At 37.6% G+C, this 19654-nt stretch overlaps 1 protein-coding gene across 1 annotated transcript; it reads left to right on the plus strand.

Moving 5' to 3' along the window:
* Positions 1-113: 113 nt before the first annotated feature.
* Positions 114-10969, plus strand: LOC119033374 (zinc finger protein ZIC 5-like). Its single transcript, XM_037123375.1, has 2 exons — positions 114-3720; positions 6704-10969. Exons 1-2 carry the CDS (start codon positions 3198-3200, stop codon positions 7333-7335), a joined length of 1155 nt encoding a protein of 384 aa, XP_036979270.1. The 5' UTR covers positions 114-3197; the 3' UTR covers positions 7336-10969.
* Positions 10970-19654: the final 8685 nt, after the last annotated feature.

Raw genomic sequence — 19654 nt, forward strand, 5'->3', positions numbered from 1 at the left:
ATGTTTTACCTGCAGTGGTGGTTGTTCACTACCAGTGAGTTTGACCATTGGATCAGTTGTGTTTATTTGCATTTGGAGAATTCAGTTCTCTCTCTTCTTTCTCCCTTTCCTCTCTTTGACATTACATTTGTTAAGTAAAGTTAATTTTCCCTCCAGCTCCAGTCAGCAATCACCTTTACAGAACATAAACACCCACCAATGGAGGCATGTGGTAAGGTTGATGAATCCACATTTTAATCCCAAAAGACAGAATCTGATGTGTCTGATTCTGCACCCATCTATGGCCAGGCCTCCATACACAACACTTGGGGAAGGTCTTCTGTTTTGTTTTGATACAGAGACCCCTTGCAGTAGACATACACATTGTGCATTGCAGGCTAACTAATGCTACCAGCACAAAGTAGTTAGGTACCCGCTCAGTTTACATTACAGACATGATTTTTTAAAAGCATTGCTGCAATATATTCTAAAACACAGGCTACAGGATGTTGGGTGGGACTCTGGCTCTCTGTAGTAATTTCACCTTTTCTTAACGATGTTCCGCAAGTACTGCAAACTAAGGAGTTGTAGTATTGATAGGACGTGTTTTGTTAGGTCTCTGGAACACAGCAACCTTCCTCTTCTTGTTCCAGTTTTTTCACAGGCGGTTACATGAATCTCTGTGTACTGAGCTCACCTGTTCATAATTCTTCATACAGATATTTTATGAGATGTGTTTTGGTTCCATCACAAGAAATCCCTATCTCAGAATATGACCTAAAAACAATCTATCATTACAATATGAATCATTATTGTGTCATCACAACAAAGGCAGTCACAGGTCTTTACTTGATGAACTGTATTTGGCTCTCATTGAGATCAAACCTTCTGTGCTCTCTTGACCCCTTCCCCAGCTGGCATAAATCTAGAGGTCATCCTGGAGTGAAATGCATTTTTCTTTTTCAAATCATAAGATGTTAATGTACCACATGTGAAAACGGGCTTAAAAACACAGATATTTAGTCATCATTGAGTGTGTGAATTCAGAATTTGTGAAATTTGAAAGATGTGGATTTAATTGAATGTATTTTGTGTTAAAGCAACAAAAAGCTATCAACATGTTTCCATAGAAATTTGTGTTAACAACTGTGAAAAAAACAGCAACAGATGGAAGCTCCTGTAAATTCTGAGCCTTTGACTTAGTTCGAGAAACTCATTGTCCCACACAATCTAACAGCACACATGACGTTCTGCAACAAGTCGGGAATAAACAGGTTTCTCTTTCCTCTAGTAAAAGCATGTGAGAACTGACAAACTCGCACTGATTTTTATTTTCAGCTCATATCATTTGGTTTGCTCTTGCTGTCAGCTTTTGGTACCAGGTTTCGAAAGTGAGTCAGTGAAGCAGGTTGTGTATCGCAGGCTTTACATTCACCATTAAAATGTTACACTGTCTGAAAGATTTATTGTAAATAACTTTTTTTCTAATATAAAAAGATGGTGGAACAAGTGGAACAAATGAGAAATATTCATTCATTCATTACCATGGAAATATTCTTCTAATATTCATGTGTTTCGTGGTTTTTCAGGGTTTTGGTGTTATCAGGTTAGCTGAAAAGCTGTTGCTCTGTCTCATCTGAATGATCTGCTCTTTCCTTTGTTTTGGTACTCATCAGGCTAACAGTTTGTCAAAAAAAAAAAAAAAAAAGAGGCCATCTTAAAACCCTTCCAGTGTTGCAAGGGCCTTTATCACTATCCCTTTTTTGGTAGGCTTCAGATGTATACAGCTGAAGGAACACACACATGTACCGTGAGTGAAGCAGGTTGTGCTAGCTCATAGGTATAAAAGGAGTGGAAAGATGCACATGGGTGACTAATGCAGTTGTATGTTGTTGTATTTTTTGTTCCACAAATCAGTATTTCAGGACATTGTCTTCGACAGGATAAAGTTGGATGACTTGGTTGGTAGGGGAGGAGTTACATATCAGAGGTCAGCACTTGAATATAAAGGCTATTAGATTTTCTGCTTCTCCTGTAGACACACTATTCAGATAAGAGACTGATTTAATTTATGACTACAAGTGAGACATACTGAAGCAAAAACTGACAGACTGTAGTACTAAAAACTACACATCTGTGCAGAACATCACAATTCAAAGCAGCTGCTCTGTAGATCATTTGGCTACTATGATTAGTAGACTTAGTACAAGGACTACTAGTACTAGAAGAAGTAGTATTAATAAATGTATTATAGTATTTTTGCCTACTTTCAACCTCTGTGGTTTAGTGCTAAGAGCAGCGTTTACTCAAACAATTAATTTTGGTGTTTGATGAAATGACAACCAGTCGTCTAACCTAAACGTCTTTGCATCCAAATATTTTTCACCAAATGGGCATATGTCAGCATATGCATTGTGGCAGTACTGTAGGGATGACTGTATATATGACCTTGACAAAATAATAACAAAATGACATTTTTGGTAAATAATCATCAGTAATGTGGATATGACTACTAAGTGTGTAAAGACAAGGATTAGTACAAGTAGAACAGTCTGGTAAGTTCAGAAAAAAGTCTACTGTAATGCAGCCCTATATATCGTGATATGATTTATGTCACATCATGACATGATGATATCCAAAATCTAAGACGATATACTGTCCCTTTTCATGATAACAATATAATAACAATATACAGTGTCTTCTATACCCAGTGATTCTGAAAACGTGCACCATTTCAATTCCTGTCATGCAAATAGGTTGCTAGCCTTTACATTTTACATTTAGTTTTTATAATTTGTTATTACAACAAAAAAATCCATGAAATGTGTGTGTATGGCCTTATCACTGAAGGTGGATTTGATTTAACCTTAACTAACTTTCTAGGTCTGATCAAATGGAAAAAGGGATGAAGAAAGGAGGGGAGAAGGAAAGGAGACAAGGAGGCTGCGACACAGTGTTGTGTCGCGGCCCGCTGTATTCCTTCGCCTGTGTTCACCTCCATTCACACAGTAAATAAAAGCATGGAGGCTTCGACTCTCGGGATCTAGCAGCAAGCAGCGGGGGGTAAAGACACTGCCGCATGCGCTCTCCCTTTCACCAAACCCCACAGGAAGGAAGCAGGACAGCGTCAATCTCTTTGCCACCTGGACTGAAGTCATTTTCCGAGGAAGAGAGGACTGAAGTCGGCGACAGGAGCGGGGCAGCCCGCCGTGCTGAGCATGAAGCGGGCGGCTGTAGTGGCCAGGCACAATGGCCTCGTCTCTCCGCTGGGGAACAACAACTCTGGGGCTTCGAGCATCGTCTCACCGCCCCACTCGAGAGCCATTAGTATCCCCGCTTGTACCGACAGCGGTGCCGGCGCTGGAATGGACGGCCTGCTGGATTTCTCCAAAGGCCCCACCGTCAAAACCGAGCTCGTCTGCAAATGGATTGACCGAACTTCTTCGAGACAGAGGCTTGGGCGGACGGCGACATCCGTCTGCGACCAAACTTTCAGCTCTATGCACGAGCTGGTGGACCACGTCACCACCGAGCATGTTGCAGCGGGGCTGGAGAGCCTCAGTCATGTCTGCATGTGGGACGAGTGTATGCGCGGCGGGAAGGCGTTCAAAGCCAAATACAAACTCATCAACCACATCCGCGTGCACACCGGGGAGAAGCCTTTTTCATGCGCATTTCCCAACTGCGGCAAGATGTTCGCACGCTCCGAGAACCTCAAGATCCACACGCGCACGCACACTGGTAGGGTTTCATGTTACTGTGAGCGCACGCGGAGCGCCGCGATACTTGTGTCTTTTATAATCTTTACATCCGCGTCACCCGTCAAGACAGCTGCCTCCTGACGGACACGGTGAATAAAGGTGTTAATAGAGATTGATCCCAGTCTGCTAGGAATCCCCTCCATGTTTACATAGGTTCAGTTCAGTACCGATTCACATCCGCCCTTCGCTGCTCCCTTGTTTCCTTGAGGAATCACGGGGTAGAGGCTGCAGCTCAGGAGTCATGCAAGGTGACAGGAAGCAGCTGTATTGTGGGAAGGGGAAAAGGATGAGCACAGACTCCAAATGGTTAGATGTAGCCTACATACAGGAATTGGTGGGCAGAGACGCACACGTGGCTTTAATTTGAATTCTGTCTAAAAATAGATTTTGCGGGAATTCTGTTGTTTTTCCCTGTTAACCAAAATCACATAGGCGTACTTTGTCGGGCTACTCCACCCATCGCAATGTTCTACTTAGACACTCTTACGCTTTATATGAATAAATAATGGCTTAATGGTGTTGATATTATGATATCAGTATATAATATACTAATGCTTTATAGATGGATCACAAGTAGAGCCTAATCCACGGTGGATTTTTGGGGCTGATATGGTTATCAGTATTAGGGAGTAAAAATATTGTCACATGGATATATTAGCCATAGTATATTTACATAAACATAAGGCGGGGCAATTTATACAATATATAGGTTACATCATCTTAGATTTTGAATGTTGTTACATTGTGATATGGTGTAGGTGTTTTTCCTGATTTTCAAGGGTGCATTACTGTGAAGTGATGTTCTAACACTCTTCATTACCCACTCTATATCCACATTACGGATGATTATTTATCATAAGTACCATTCCATTAGTATTTTGTGAAAGTACAATCAGCCATCACTACAATATTGTTGCAATGTTGATATCGAAGAAGATATACAATCAAAAACATTGCGATATATTTTTTTCACCCATTCCTAGCATCTGTGAAGTGCTTTTGAGATTTTAAGATATCATGGTATATATCTTGTATAGTTTTGTAAGATCATAACCCACAGCCACACAGCACATATTATTAGCAATTTTAATTGATGATACATGCGTAATGAAGGCACAATATTTTACAGTTTAACAATAAACGTATCCAAAACAACCTCCAAAAACTGAAAGTAAGTAAACGTCACTGGGAAATCAATTATTGTAAATAACCCCAAACATCTTCCTTTGCGTTTTGAAAAATAGAATTAAAAATTGTTCTCATACAAGCACATAGACAATATACCAATATACCGGTGATAGGCCAATAAATGCCAACAGTAACAGTCCACTGATATTTTGGATTGGGCTCTAAACTGAATCAGCAGTTGAGTATCTGTTAGGTTGCCAGGTTGTGAGAAATCTGTTGGTTGGTTTAGTATTTTTTGGATGGCACCCCAAAGAAAATGTGGAATATATTCAACATAGGTCCTCTAACAGACTCAAGTTCTATAGACATATAAATCACATGCTCAGTATAAAATTCATTAATCAGCAACCTAACATTTAATTAATGTACAAATCTAAATAGGCATACTCACTAGGATTCAGGGCTAACCTGTTAATTTGAACTGTATTGAAATCATGTTATTATACCTTTTGAATCACACAGAATGTTTTTTAAACATAAATATTTATAAATGTGTGAGAAACAGCATAATAATGAAGTACTGTGGTGCTGCAGAAATGTCCTGGCCTACAAATCTTGTTCTCCAGATGGAAGAAACATGTTTGTTTGATAAGGTTGGGTACCGTTCATATATGAACCAATGCCTTTGTCAGTTTGGACACACTTATATAGGCTGTTTTAGTAAACTAAACAGCGTATGGGTAAGGAACTTAACACACAACCATCTGTCTTTCTCTCTAATTTGGGTGGTACCAACCCTATTGTTTGGTACTGACCATCATCCTGTTTATAATAGTTTTTCCTGTGAAAACGAATACAGAATATTTTCACACTGACCTGTCCATAAATAAAAAGATGAGACAAATATGTACCCCAATCAAGTTGAAGACAGTTCACCCCAAAATCAACATATATCTCTTACTTTTAGTGCTATTTATTCATCCAGATTGTTGCAGAGTTTTGGAGATATCGTAGAGATGTCTGATTAATGACTGATAGGTGAACTAACTAACCAAAAAAATGCTGTGTGTAACATTACCTTACTGCCAGTTAGTAGCAATTGTTTCTGAATACAGAAAAAAACCTTATGTTTTAAAAAATGACAATGCATTTTCCTTGTAACCTTGACAAATGTTACAGTGACATGTCTCATCATTGTCAGTCTCCTCACTGTCGACAAGCTCCTGCACAAAAGTCTTAACATTTTATGTTGTAATCGAATCAGTAGGAAAGTTTAGTTTCAGAAAAAGCCAATACTGCTACTGCTTCAACTACTACTACTACTTCTACTCATTTTGGCTTAAAGCATCAGATTGGATCTATGAACATATTTGAACTTTATATGGTTCTTCTTGTATTACAAGATTCCAGACATCATTTCCCCTACAAGTGTATGCTCTTTTTTCAATCAGGTTTACTCCCATTTTGAGAAAAAATGCAAATTTGCTGGCAACATACTCACCACTGACCATTTTGCCCTTAGATTAAGATCTGAATTATATGAGTGAAATAACAAATCCATTGGTACAAAAGGAACATTCATGAACAAAATCTCTAAAGAATCCTCAAGACTTATTTCTATCTCCTTCCAGAACTCTTTTACCTGAATACAGCAACACATAGAATATGTAAGGGTTCCTTGTGGCTCATTACACTCAACACGCCATTGGTCAAATTAGATGTGTATGTGTAAATATTTGTGAAAAGAAAATTTGGTGGAGTGTCTCCTCAACTGTGCCAATTGTTGGGGCCTATTATGGACTGTGATAATAGTGAATTTGATTTTTGTGTTGCAGGCGAGAAGCCATTCCAGTGTGAGTTCTGCGAGCGACGCTTTGCCAACAGCAGCGACCGGAAGAAGCACTCGCAGGTCCACACAGCCTCCAAGCCCTACGACTGCAAGGCCATGGGCTGCACCAAATCTTACACCCACCCAAGCTCCCTACGCAAACACATGAAGGTTCACGTCAAATCGTCACCTACCTCTGAACCCCAGGATGCGTACGACGCCATTGCTCATCAACTCCAACAACCTCATCAGGCTCTTATTGAGCCCCTAGACCTTAAAATAAACCGCCACTCTCCATCACCTGCCAACAAAATTGCTAATTTTCCTCATTTGTCCAGTCACGGGTTGGATATCAGCTCAGCCAGCGAAGTGGACCATAAGCTGCTGCTGCGGAGTTCGTCTCCGATGACGATGCCTCTGGATCTCTCTCTGTCAGGCCTGAAGAGTCAGCTGGCCCAGAAGCAGCAGAGCGGCAGGACCCCGCGGAGGAGCCAGCGCTCAGTCAACCCAGCCTTACCTCAGTTATCTAACATTAAGGAGTGGTATGTGTGTACCAGGACTACAGCACCACACTTTCCTCTACTCCACCCGGACCACATCAAATCAGAACCTAGTGATGATGAGGAGTACATCACGTAGGATGGAGGGTCTGGTGGATTTGGACCCAGGTCAGGCCAGGAGAAGCTCTGTGGAATCATAGTTGCTGTATTTTTCCAGAACCACCAGTTGTATGGTTTGATATCAGTGGCCCTTCTAAGATGGAGAAGGCTGTGATAAGAGTGGAGGTTTCACTCCATCTCAAATACAGAAACTCAGCGTAGACATTGTCACTGTCTGTGGACCAAATGGGGCGGCTTACATCTTCAGAAGGGACAAGAGGAACCATCAATACGGTTATCAAACAAAATGTTTGACCGAAAACTGCAAGTTATCTAAACAGTGTTAGATACCTAACTTGAACTAACAAAGGGAAAATGTTGTACAAATGGACCAGGGAATGTTGGAGACAGCTCTGCCTGCTGTTGAAGAGTATGAAGATGGTGTGTGTACATGATGACCTTCTAGGGAGACACATTATTGACCCATTTATCTAAAAAGCTCCATCTAGACAAAGCTATTTCAAGGGCTAAACTGATGGAAAGTGTTTAATGATGACCTGAGCTTACCATAGCACTGTACATCTGGTAACATGGCAGGTCCAAAACAGCAGGCATATAGGGTGGAGGAAATTGTGGGCCCATTGAGGAGCAATTTAAACAGAATTTAAAAATCAGTCATTTTCTCCTCATCCTCATGCAGATGGAAAGTTGGGTGAAGTTTTGTAGACCGCAAAACATTTCTGGAGCTTCAACACAGAATCAGTGTTGCAGCATTCTCCTATACAACTGAAGTAGATGGGGACATAGATATGGAACAACAACTATGGAAAAAAATATATAAAATGACTCCATACAGCTCACCTGGGATCATCCACGTCTTCAGAAGCTCCCACAACCCCAAGTTAAATTGAAAATATTTTATTTACACTGTTTTTTGAGCTGGAACTTTACTGTTGCTGCTAAGCTCAAAAGCATTAGCATGCACTCTGTCTGAAGTGGGTGCTTGAGCTCAACCATGTGTTTAGGGTGTAAATAACATATTTAACATTATTTGGGGTCTCTGGACTTTTATTAGACCAGAAGAGCTGTATGGAGTGTATTTCACCTGACTTTCCATCAGCATCGAGAAGATAAACACAGAATTTTCATTTTCGGGTGAAATTATCCTTTAAGTCCTCAGTATGCTTTAAATGAAATAGTTTATACAATGTCTGCAAGCTATAAAAGTAGTTGAAAACAGGCGATTCTGCTGCGAGGAATGTGTTTTCAGATGCTGTCAGGCGATTCGATAAGCACTTTGTTTGAAGCAAACTAAGGCCTTTACTAACAAACCATTAGTAGTAACTTGTTCAACAGTGTTTCATCCCATCTCACCCAACACAGCAGGCAGCAGTGAAGCTGCAGTGTGGAGACAGTGGGACTGCTCTTGTTTTGTACTCATCATCAAGCATCTCCCTCGCCTCATTGACTCTGTGGACCTTAATCATCTGCATATGTTTACATTTCATTTACAATTTAGTTATGACCCAAGGTTCCAAAATGATTATATATGTCAAACCCATATCCGTTTAACATGAAAATGTGTATTAAATGAAGACGTCTAGTATTGTTTTTCCCTTTGATCAAATGGTGCAGCCATGAAAAGTGGCATCTTGGATTTATTTCTCAGTGTGTTGCTTAAGCGAGGAAACAAGCAGATTGTTTGTGTGAGATTAAGGTACAACTGAAAGTAATCAGTTTTAAGTTACTGTGTTGAGAAGACTTAAAATGGTTAATAAGTGATGTTTACTAGTGCACACTATCCATCCACTCACAGGTCATTTCAAGATGGATTTAAACCTGGGCAGGAAGAAACGGAAGATTGTTTATAAATGTACAATGACACAGGGCTTAAATGCTATTTTAAAGGAAGATTGTGGTGCAGTACAAGCCAGAGGCCAGATGTATAAACGCAAAAAAAAGTGTAGTACTCCTTTTCCCAAACATAAACTGGTAAATATAACGTGCGGTGCGGTGAGAATGTGCGTACCTAAGCATACACATGGGTTTTAAGAGATGGCTGCAGGTGAAATGATGAAATATAAAGTTAGAGATGTAACCGTAGAGTGAAACACTGTGTTTAGGTTGTTTGCCATCTTCACCGATCGTGTCATAATTTTGCAGTCACACTTAGTTCTGTTAAATGTTACTCAAAGGCGCTTTTAGAAACTTAATCTTAAAGAAGAAACAGACCACTCTTCCCCTGCGAGGGCTATCAGTCGGTATCTTTGATGGTGCTGCTGTTGCTGAGACAACCAGGTAATTTACGTTTCCCTAAGAGTAATAACACAGACAGAACAAGAGTTTATTCATTCATTTAATCTAAAGTGGAGCTGTAAAGGTAGATAGAACTGGTACTAGGCTGCCAGCCTGGCTGGATCACCAGGCAGCCTTCATTTTCTGGGGAGATTTCATGGTAGACAAAACTGCACAGTGAAAGTGAAGTCTTGTGAACTAATCTAAATGCTGATTATGTCATTATTCTACAGCCATTAAAGTGTGCCGTTAATATTTACGTTAGAATAAGTCAAGCAAAAAATGTATTCTTTATTGTTAATTTAAATAGTACATCATTTAGGAAATTTCACTGACTCCAGAATCATAAAGCACTTTCATTTTATCAGCATGAGCTCAAAAGATTGATCGCTGATCATCCTTCTGACGTTAGATAATGATGACTGAGATGTTACAACACTGATGGATTGCAGGTACATGTGATGAATTAGTGTTATTGGTGCTCTAAATAGCCACAGCCCTCTGTAACGTCATGGGTGATGTCATCTTTTCTGAAGCTGTCGGAGAACCTCACAGATGAAACAGAGTCAGTTCAGCTGCGCTGTCTTCTGTCTTTTTTGCCTTCCAGTTGACAGGTCTAACGAGCGGTGGAACATAAACACTTTAAACAGATATCTAGATGTTTTTGCATCCAATTTCTGATACTTGTTGGAGTGGAAATGAAGCTCCTGCCTGTTTCCACAATGATTAAGAGTCATTAGAGATGTTCCTATAACATTAACTGATACTGATTCCGATACTCTTTATACCTGTATCGACGGATAAAGAGTAGTGTTTCACTACCAGTGTGTTTCACAGTATATATTATTTCAGTCAGCTTTGTACTAACCCTATATAGGTTTTCGTAAAGTACGTATTTATGGTTACACAGGTTGCTTGTTATTCATGGATGCCTTGTGCTGTAAAAAAAAATCTATCAAGTTGCCTACAGTTTGCTGTCAAGTGACAGGGCCCCATTTCCAATAAATACAGTTCTGTGGTATCAGATGGATACATAGACGTGTGTATTCTCCAATTATGATTAGAGATTTTCAGGCGGTATAACAGACATTTCTGATATCGGTATTGTTAACGGAACAACCCAAAGAGTCATAACCTGTCAGACATCACATGATCATGTGATCTTGCAAGTCCGGCTTGACTTCCAGACTGAGTGCATAATACTAAGATAATTCCCTTATTGTTTATTAAAGGGAATTACCTATTTCACTGAACTTGGGTTGTAGTTTTGTCCATCGTTGTTATTAGCAATGATATAGCCCTTACCAAGTTGATAGCTTGAGAACATGCTGACCGAAAGGGTTTTTAACAAACCCACATGTTAAACACACATAGTTGGATTATGTATGTATGTATTGTTTTCATCAGCTTCATAAAGCAACACCTATTTATAGCTTCTGTATCACTAATTCACATGTACCTGTAAACCATCTCAGTTTTCATCATAAAACGTAACCCTAACCCTAAGGATCAGTGATTCATTTATGGAGCTCATGTTGAAATAGGCGTAACAAATGTATTAATTTAAGACTAATGAAAAGTCATTTTGCTTTCACATCCTTGTATTTATTCTGTGAAGGGGATAGTTCACTCAGAAAATGGAAATTAAGTCATAATCTCCTCACCCCCATGCCGATGGATGGTCAGGTGAAGTTTGTAGTCCACAGAAATGTTTTAGAGCCTCACAGTAAACAACAAAAAATAAAGAGGGGATTTGAAAATGTAAAATAAAGTTCGTCTGGTGTGATCCATGTCTCCAGGAGCCCGGAGATAACACATTTTTTACAATCTTCACTGTAGCTGCTATTCTAAAAGTGTACCTAAAAGCACAACCCCGTCTGAATTGGGTGCACAAGCCCGACCGCTTGTCAATTTTTTGATTTTTTAAAAATTTTCTAAAACAAGTCTACAGTTGTTCAGGAGAATGCTGCAGTGTCATTTTGCTGGAAATCTCTGGAAATGTTTTGTGGACTAGGAACACACATAATGATTTTCAGGTGAATTCACCCATTAATCTGTGGGTCGGGGTTATAAGGAGGTCAGGGGTGTTGAGGGTAGACCGTTTGCAATACCCTTGAAAATCTCCCTCTTTTCACTGGCTAATGATGGCAAGTATGAAAGCACTGCCCAATTCATCACTCATAAGTACTTTAAGACTACATTTATAAATAAATGGCATTTATGAATTGCAAAAAGAACAACAGTTCAACTGACTTTGTTGTTCATTTTGCATTCTACGGTGCATTTTATATGTTTCTCAAAAGTGTATTTAAAAACTCTGTTTCCTTTATTCATGAGTGATGAATGGTATCATTCTTTTTTTTTTTTTTTTTTTTTTACTTTAGAGCTATTGTTATTCATTAAGTCTTTTATTTCATCCTGAGCTGTGAGGCACTTTTAAAGTTTGTTTCAGTATGAGCGCTGTAGATGACTCATTGATCATCTTCCTGATGTCTCACAATGATGACTGAGATGGTGTAACAGGTACATGCCTCGGCTGTGAGTAATGGTGTGGCACAGTGACAGCTGAATGGATGGGTAATCAGATTGTTCCCAATAGGGTCATTCTGTGCCGACTCGACTGGGCTCTCCCAGTTCATGTCATGGATTTTTATGAAAAAAACAAAACACAAAAAAAAACATGTTGAAACTTCTATGGAATTCACAGGACTATGAAAATCCTATAGCTGTTCTCCAAATACTTTTTACAAGTTATGAATTCTTGAAGTTTGGCCCTCTGAGTTAAATGTCAGCATTTTAGTGATTCCTTGTGTGTGTATTCTAAACTGCTCATTTTTCAGTGGACCTGGTTGAAATTTGTCAGGAACATCTAAGAGACCCTAAGAAAACTTGGCAACAGTCACTTATTTAAATAGTAATTGCTGAATGTTTACAGTAAACAAATTAGTAACAGGAAGTCTTTTTAAAAATTATTTTCTTTTACCAAAGTGAAGAGTCTGTCATTTTAAAAAAATGTGCATCTTATTTGTGTTGATATTAAGTGCCACAGATTTTGCTAAATTTAGCTTCAGAGCTAAAAAAAAAAAAATAAAAAAGAAACACATTGCGGGCTGTTTTGACTATAGATTTCCCCCAGAATTATTTTGAATTTATTCTGAATCAGTTAATAAATGGACATACTACATTTTAAGGAGGTGATATTTTAAGCATGAAGTTCTCTGAGGGTTAGAAAATCCCTTGCTGCATAAGCTGAATGGAACACAGTGGGACTTTCATGTCCACCAGGCTTGGTCTCTTGTGTAAAAGCGTGCCGTGGTTCCTTTGACAGCGTCTAGTAGCGATGGTGTAACATCCAACTATTAACCACAGCCCATTCAGCTTGATGTGAAAGTGAGATCATGGTGCCCTGCTCACTTAGATAATCCTCGAAGAAGAGGCCAGCTGTCACAAAACAGCCAATGGAGAAGTTTATTTTCTTAAAAGTTTGGGTGAGTTGTTGATGTCAGAAATGAGCTGAGAGAGTTTGAAGTTGTGAAATAATATATGTGTATTGAGCTAAGGAACTAAAATGTATATTTTGTGTAGATACACAGAACACGATGACATCACCTATATGCAACAAACCAAACCATTAGATGGAAGATGAAACTTGCAAATTTCCACAACCCAATGAAGAACAGGCTCAGTAGGCATCAGACAGATAACAAATAAATAGAAATATAGAAAACACAGTAAATATATCTACAGATGAAATTAAACCACTGAATGAAACATTACAGTCAGAGAAAAGTCTGAAAAATTAATGGAGTAATATAACATCTTTGAATTTATGTATATTTATGCAAATAATATCAGCATTTTCACATACTAGAGTTTCCAGGAAATTAAAATAACCTTCTTGGGAAAGTCAACAGGTCAACAGTCAGAATAACCCCAAAAGTGGCTTATTTAGTAAGATCTGTGACCGAATAACTAGATGATGTGATAGAACAGCATATATCAAAGCAAAAAGTGGTTGCAAGAAAGAGAAAACTAGTGGAAATATGCATTTCTGAAAAAGACAGACACTTTGCTCTGGTTTTATGTATATATGTCTATCGATAGCTCTCTCTCTCTCTCTCTCTCTCTCTCTCTCTCTCTCTCTCTCTCTCTCTCTCTCTCTCTCTCTCTCTCTCTATATATATATATATATATATATATATATATATATATATATATATATAAAATGACTTGTTATAAATTGAATTACTGTAACCATCAGCAATAGCCCTTTGAATGAATAAATGAATGTTGGCAAGTATTTTCTAGGGACAAATTTCAACTCAGTCAAGAGAAAAACAAGCGATAGGTGAGGTTGAGAAAATACTCACACAAGGAATCACAAGAAATGCTGAAATGTAGCTAAGAGGGACAACTTTATATGAATAGGTTATATATAATGAATTACTTAAAAAGTATTTAGCTGTAGTTCATGCAGTGTCCCATGAATTGAATAGAAGTTGCATGATATTTCCTTTTCCTTTTCTTTTTTTTGCTGAAAATGAAAATCCATGACATAAACTGGGAAAGGTCCTGGATTTTGGGTGAGTTTGCATGGAACCAAATAGGCCGACGTTTAGTCAGCTCAGACCGACATTTTTCAGGACTGGTCATCAATCTGAATTTCCCAACCCAGGACCTAACCAAACCTGATGGTCTGTGTCTATATGTTTAAACAAGCAGAAGGCAGCCTGTCACATAAATACCCCAGAAGTGTTTCCATTAGTCCAGACTTTTATGACTAGTATGATGAATTTTGGTGTCAGACTTACAGTGTAAAGGTCTCAAACTAATCAGGAGAGAGTTACAAACAAACTGAAGTGCATAGTATTTAGGTTAACAGGTATATTTATATGTTGTTGTTTTTATTAATTATTAGGATTAAAAACACTTTGTATCCCACAGCGTTGGTTGGAGACACTAGCGGGTTTCTGATGGATGGTTTTCTAATGGTGAGTTTTCATGCAGGTCCACAGGTTTACAGCATGAGTCATGTGCAGTCTTCACAGAGCAATACAAAAAAGTCTATAATGAATTTGTCATTGAATTGTTTTTCTCATGCACAAGAAAATTTAATTTGTTAAATAAACCATTTCAATCTTAACTTATTATTATTATTATCCTTTTGTTAAGCACACATCAATATTTAGCTGATGACATCCACTGACAGCTTCTTCAGCACTTTATCAATATGCTAACTCTTGTGTGAATGTAAATGAATGAATGAATTTTTTAAATGTAAATGTGACAAATAAATACAATGAAAAAAAAAACCGCATTCATAAACTGACTTTAGAGGGGCACTATGTAGTTTTTAAATTAATACTCAGAAATGTGATATTTCCAATGAGGTCATTTTACAAACTCAGAAATATTTACCTTTTCCATAACTGAATAAACAAGCTGTTCTCATATGAAAGGCCAGAAAGGTGGCAGGGTTCAGCAAATGTAAACAAAGTAAGGTCCCGCTTCCACATAGCGTTTTTTCCGTCCATGCAGAAAGGCGCTGGCTGTGCACTGAAGAGTGCCGGGATGAAACGTTTGTGTGTCGAGGGAAAAAAGGCTGCAAGTGCATCCTGTCTCTGTGACAACAATATCTTGACAACCGCTGCGTTATGACCGACACTGCCCCTCTGTGGTCTACTACTGTATTTGTTTGTTATTCGTTTTTTGTTTGTAGTTCTTTTTTTTTTTTTTTCATTGACATTAGAGCGAGGAGGAAGTGGGTGTATGACCTGAGCCATAGGGGACAGAGACATGGTGAATATTTTTGCCTTGCAAAAAACAAAACAAAGAGTGACAGTGACATCACCAGCATCTCTATTTGTTTAGGCATTTAAAAAAAAAAAAAATCTGTCAGTCTTTCTTCTGTGGATAAAATTTTCTTCACCAAAACTACATCCTTTAACTATTTTAATATAATGTACATCTTTTTTACATTCAATGTAAAGAGATTAATTTATTGCAAAGTTGTCAAATTGAATAAATGAAATAACTTTGTGTGATAAGGGGAACTGCTACATAGATATAATGTACTTTTAAGTGTTTATTATTCAATTATAATTTGTATTATAATAATATTGTTATACATGAAAATGATGTATTTCAAATTGTAATAAATATACTTCTACTTAATTTATACCCATTGGTGCACCATGAAAAAAAAAGACTTTACATTAAATGTGAGCCTTTACATTGAACCTATGTAATGAAATTGTTTTATTGAGTGTAGAAGCATGAACAGCTGTCAAATTGAAACAAGTGGATGGTGACAGAAGTTAAATGTCAGTACAGGAGGCTGGCTCCACAGGACCTGTACCAACACCACATTTGTTTAATTGAATTAGATTTGACATTTATGAACCTTACTGGAAATGCACAGATGTGGTTAAGATGGAAGGTGAGGCTGTTTGTCTGTTTGTGAAACTGCCAATATGTTTAATCCGTGGGCTTCTCTGGGTTACGGTTAGGGAAAGATCATCAGTCCAAATAGTGACTACATTTAATCTTTAGGATTCATGTACATGTATTTTCCTTTTTAAACTTGTGCAGACTGTCACAAAATGTTTCATTATTCGTGCCCATGTACTTACTGGGCCAATATAGTCTGACTTTCTAAGTTGTCCCTCTGCCTTACAAATCTGAATGGTCATTGGAAGATCAACATGAAGGGAAAACAAACAAAAGCATTTCTCCTCTGCAAATGTATAATTTCAGTCTTTCCTCGTAGCTATTTCTTGGTATTTACTGGTATATATATATATATATATATATATATATATATATATATATATATATATATATATATATATATATATATATATATATATATATATTTTTTTTACTTCTCCAGGACTCTAAAAATCAACTACTGGCAGCAGGTCATATGACATATAAGAGTTTATAAAGATACATGACTTAAATAAACATACAATGGGTGCACATAGATGAATAAATAAATTAAGTACAGGACAATACATCATTATCAGACAAGGCCACATAGCACAAATACCGTGTGCTTTAGCACCTTTTTAAGACAAGCGTCTGGTTTTTATTTTAAAAGGGTTTTTCACATCAACAGTCTCTTCCATGCAGCTCATGTGTCATCTGCTCACATTGGCATGCATTACAACCATCATTAATACACAATTCATGTGACTTAATGTCACAGCACAAAGGGATTTACATTATATGTACATAAATGATCAAGGCAGTCAAGTATGTCTTTCACTGATCACCTCATAGAACATAACACTTTATATCAGACTCATCTGTCATAGGTTACTAATACATTATTATTACTGCTTCCTCGTTATATGACATTTAAATGATTCAGATACACTGCGCACATGAAAAGCAAAATTAAGTTGTGCAATGATTTTATGAGCACAACATTAGATCTGCTGGCACTGTGACCTCAGTATTTGGCCCCAAATGCTCACCCCAAAGGCCAGGAAGCTTATATTACAGAAATACATGCCCACTGTAACACTGTGTATATTCATTATGTCAAGATGTGAAAATATTTAGCAAATCTTTCATTTCTTTGTAGTTTGTCCAAGGTTTGGTGAAATGTCGAATATTTTTGCAATACAGTAGGCTTAAGAAAGCCAAACAAAGCACAGCAAGGTTCATGCTATGTAATCATTTAAAATTGTCAATACATTGCATTTAACAAAACAGATCAGCGTCAAATTCTTGGTTTCATTAAACAATGTCCAATGAGCAATGAATCTGACCTGAACAGTCTCACCTTTTCATAGGTAGGAACAACATGACAAAACCCCAAATCTATGACTGCAAGGCATCAAGGCAGTTTTTTTTTTTAAAGGCGAGCTGTCTCTGTTTCCGGCCATCGACTTCCTTGTTCAATATTTAATTATTTTTTTTTAAATGTATTTTCTTATTTATCCAACATTACGGCTCAAAGTTTTTAACAATGGAGCAAAGGAACAGGTGCAAACAAAAGGGTACATGTGATGCATAAACTTGTGCTATAGCCTAGTTAACAGAGATAAGAGAAGCAATAGCATTAAATAGTCGATCATCTGCTAACTGGCTGACTATCATTGGCTCTCCAAGCACCTCCTTTTTAATAAACATAGACAGTGTTTCACAGGCTATTATAAAGAGAAATGATGACATGGCACAGTCTTGTTTAACTGTGTGTTTTATAATAAATCAGCTGGAGCGGATTGCTTATTTCCTCAGCCATCAGTACTGGATCGATACTAACTTGGGGTTGAATTCATAAGCCTTTAATTGAGTTTCTTCCCTGTCCTCATTTCTCTAATTGATTAAAATATGACGTACTCCTCTTTCCTTCCTCTATCCATTTTGGCCTTGATCTTATGTTTGCCCCTTTATCTTTCTTTGAATGGATTTCATCAAGTTTGCAGAATGTATGGTTTTGTTTATCATCATCAGTCACTGATGTCTTTTTGCAGCAGCTGTTTATCTCTTTAATGGTGTTTACCTCTGCTAATTTGTTACCATAACAGAGTTTCTCCAAATTTGAATTAATTGTTCACCAAATTTGAATTTCATGATTTCCTATTAAGGAACACAAGAAGTAACAGAATTGTCCAGGGTCACATCAGATAAAATGGCTTTTATGTCCTCATGAAAACAGTTTAATTTCCAGAATCCGTCTTTACTGGAACAACCACCAGGGGGTGTAAAGGAGGGGTTAATAACAGAATGATCTATGAGAGGTACAACAGTAAGAAATATCATTTAACACTGGGAAAGAAATCTGATGCCATGGATCTAACAAGTTGAGACCAGATAGAACAGAACTAGATGAGCTGATTTGAGATTTTGGAGGATTTCTTTTAAATCCTATAACAATAATAATGAGCAGCTAGATAAGTAAGTTTAAGGGTTTTAATGGCATTGAAGACATCTAAGATCAACTGTCTGTTTTGATAAATGTTGTTAAATCCATAAATATTTATCAGAATATTTATATATGACACAAATGTAACATTGTCCATTTTTACTAATTCTAGACGTTATCAATTTGCCGGGAGAGTTACAGAACAAAATAGCCAAGCCTGCTGATCTAGTAGAACCATGGTGAAAATCGATTGGTTGGTTTATCCAGAATTCCTCATTCTCTAGTTTTGAATGTTTCTTGCAGAAGACAAAATTCGCTATTTCACCCTCACAAAATAGAAATAATGAATTTTGTCTTAATGTTCCATCTTAAGCCCCACTGTTAAGTGGAATACAAGAAAAAGAAATTGTGATCTTGAAAACCCGACCAGTTGAAATTGAAAAGATGTAAAAGAGAGCTTTAAAGATAATGTCCTGTCTATATAAAAAAATATTTTTACTTAACTATCCACATTGTTTTTGGACAGCGCAGCTGGTTGCGTTCAGATGTGTCCCTGAGTCAATTTGACAATAACATACCTTGTTTTGTTTTCCTCACACCTTCCTAGCCGGTGAACAGAGTCCATAATCTGGTCAATTTGGCCCATCGTCCCATCTGATTTTAGTGCTCAAGCTGGCCTGCATGCAGAAAGTGACCTTTTTTCAAATCAATTTGGGATCTCGGTGCTTCCAAAGTCTTGGATTATGCCACACAAGTTATGTGGAGCCATTCCATGTTTTCTTGAACATGAAGTGATATGTGATCTCCTTATCCTTTAAAATCTGAATAACTAAACAAAGATTTATATATATTTTTTGTAATTTCTGCTCACATTTTTTGAGTAATTGCTGATCAATTAACCAGTATCCCATTCGATACTAGTTATTATGATTAATTAATTACAACTGTAGTATCTGTGATTTGAGCACTGAAATCATCTGGTCTATTTTACTGTAGTCAATCAAAAACCCTTTGTGCTTGCTATAGTGGGATTTTATAGTAAAGGTCATGTCCTGTGCTTGGTTGTAAATATTTTTACGACTTGTCAGAACCTAGAAATGTCTCTGTAGGGCAGCCAGGTGATCATGCTTTGCATAAGAAAGAATTCAAATGAAACAGATACGCTCAAATAAGGATGAATAACACA

Source organism: Acanthopagrus latus, chromosome 15, assembly GCF_904848185.1.
Source record: "Acanthopagrus latus isolate v.2019 chromosome 15, fAcaLat1.1, whole genome shotgun sequence".
Lineage (NCBI taxonomy): Eukaryota > Metazoa > Chordata > Actinopteri > Spariformes > Sparidae > Acanthopagrus > Acanthopagrus latus.

Coding starts and splice junctions, on each gene's coding strand:
- LOC119033374 (XM_037123375.1), top strand. CDS start 3,198: ATGAAGCGGGCGGCTGTAGTGGCCAGGCACAATGGCCTCGTCTCTCCG. Junction 3,721..6,703: donor CCACACGCGCACGCACACTG/GTAGGGTTTCAT, acceptor TTTGTGTTGCAG/GCGAGAAGCCATTCCAGTGT.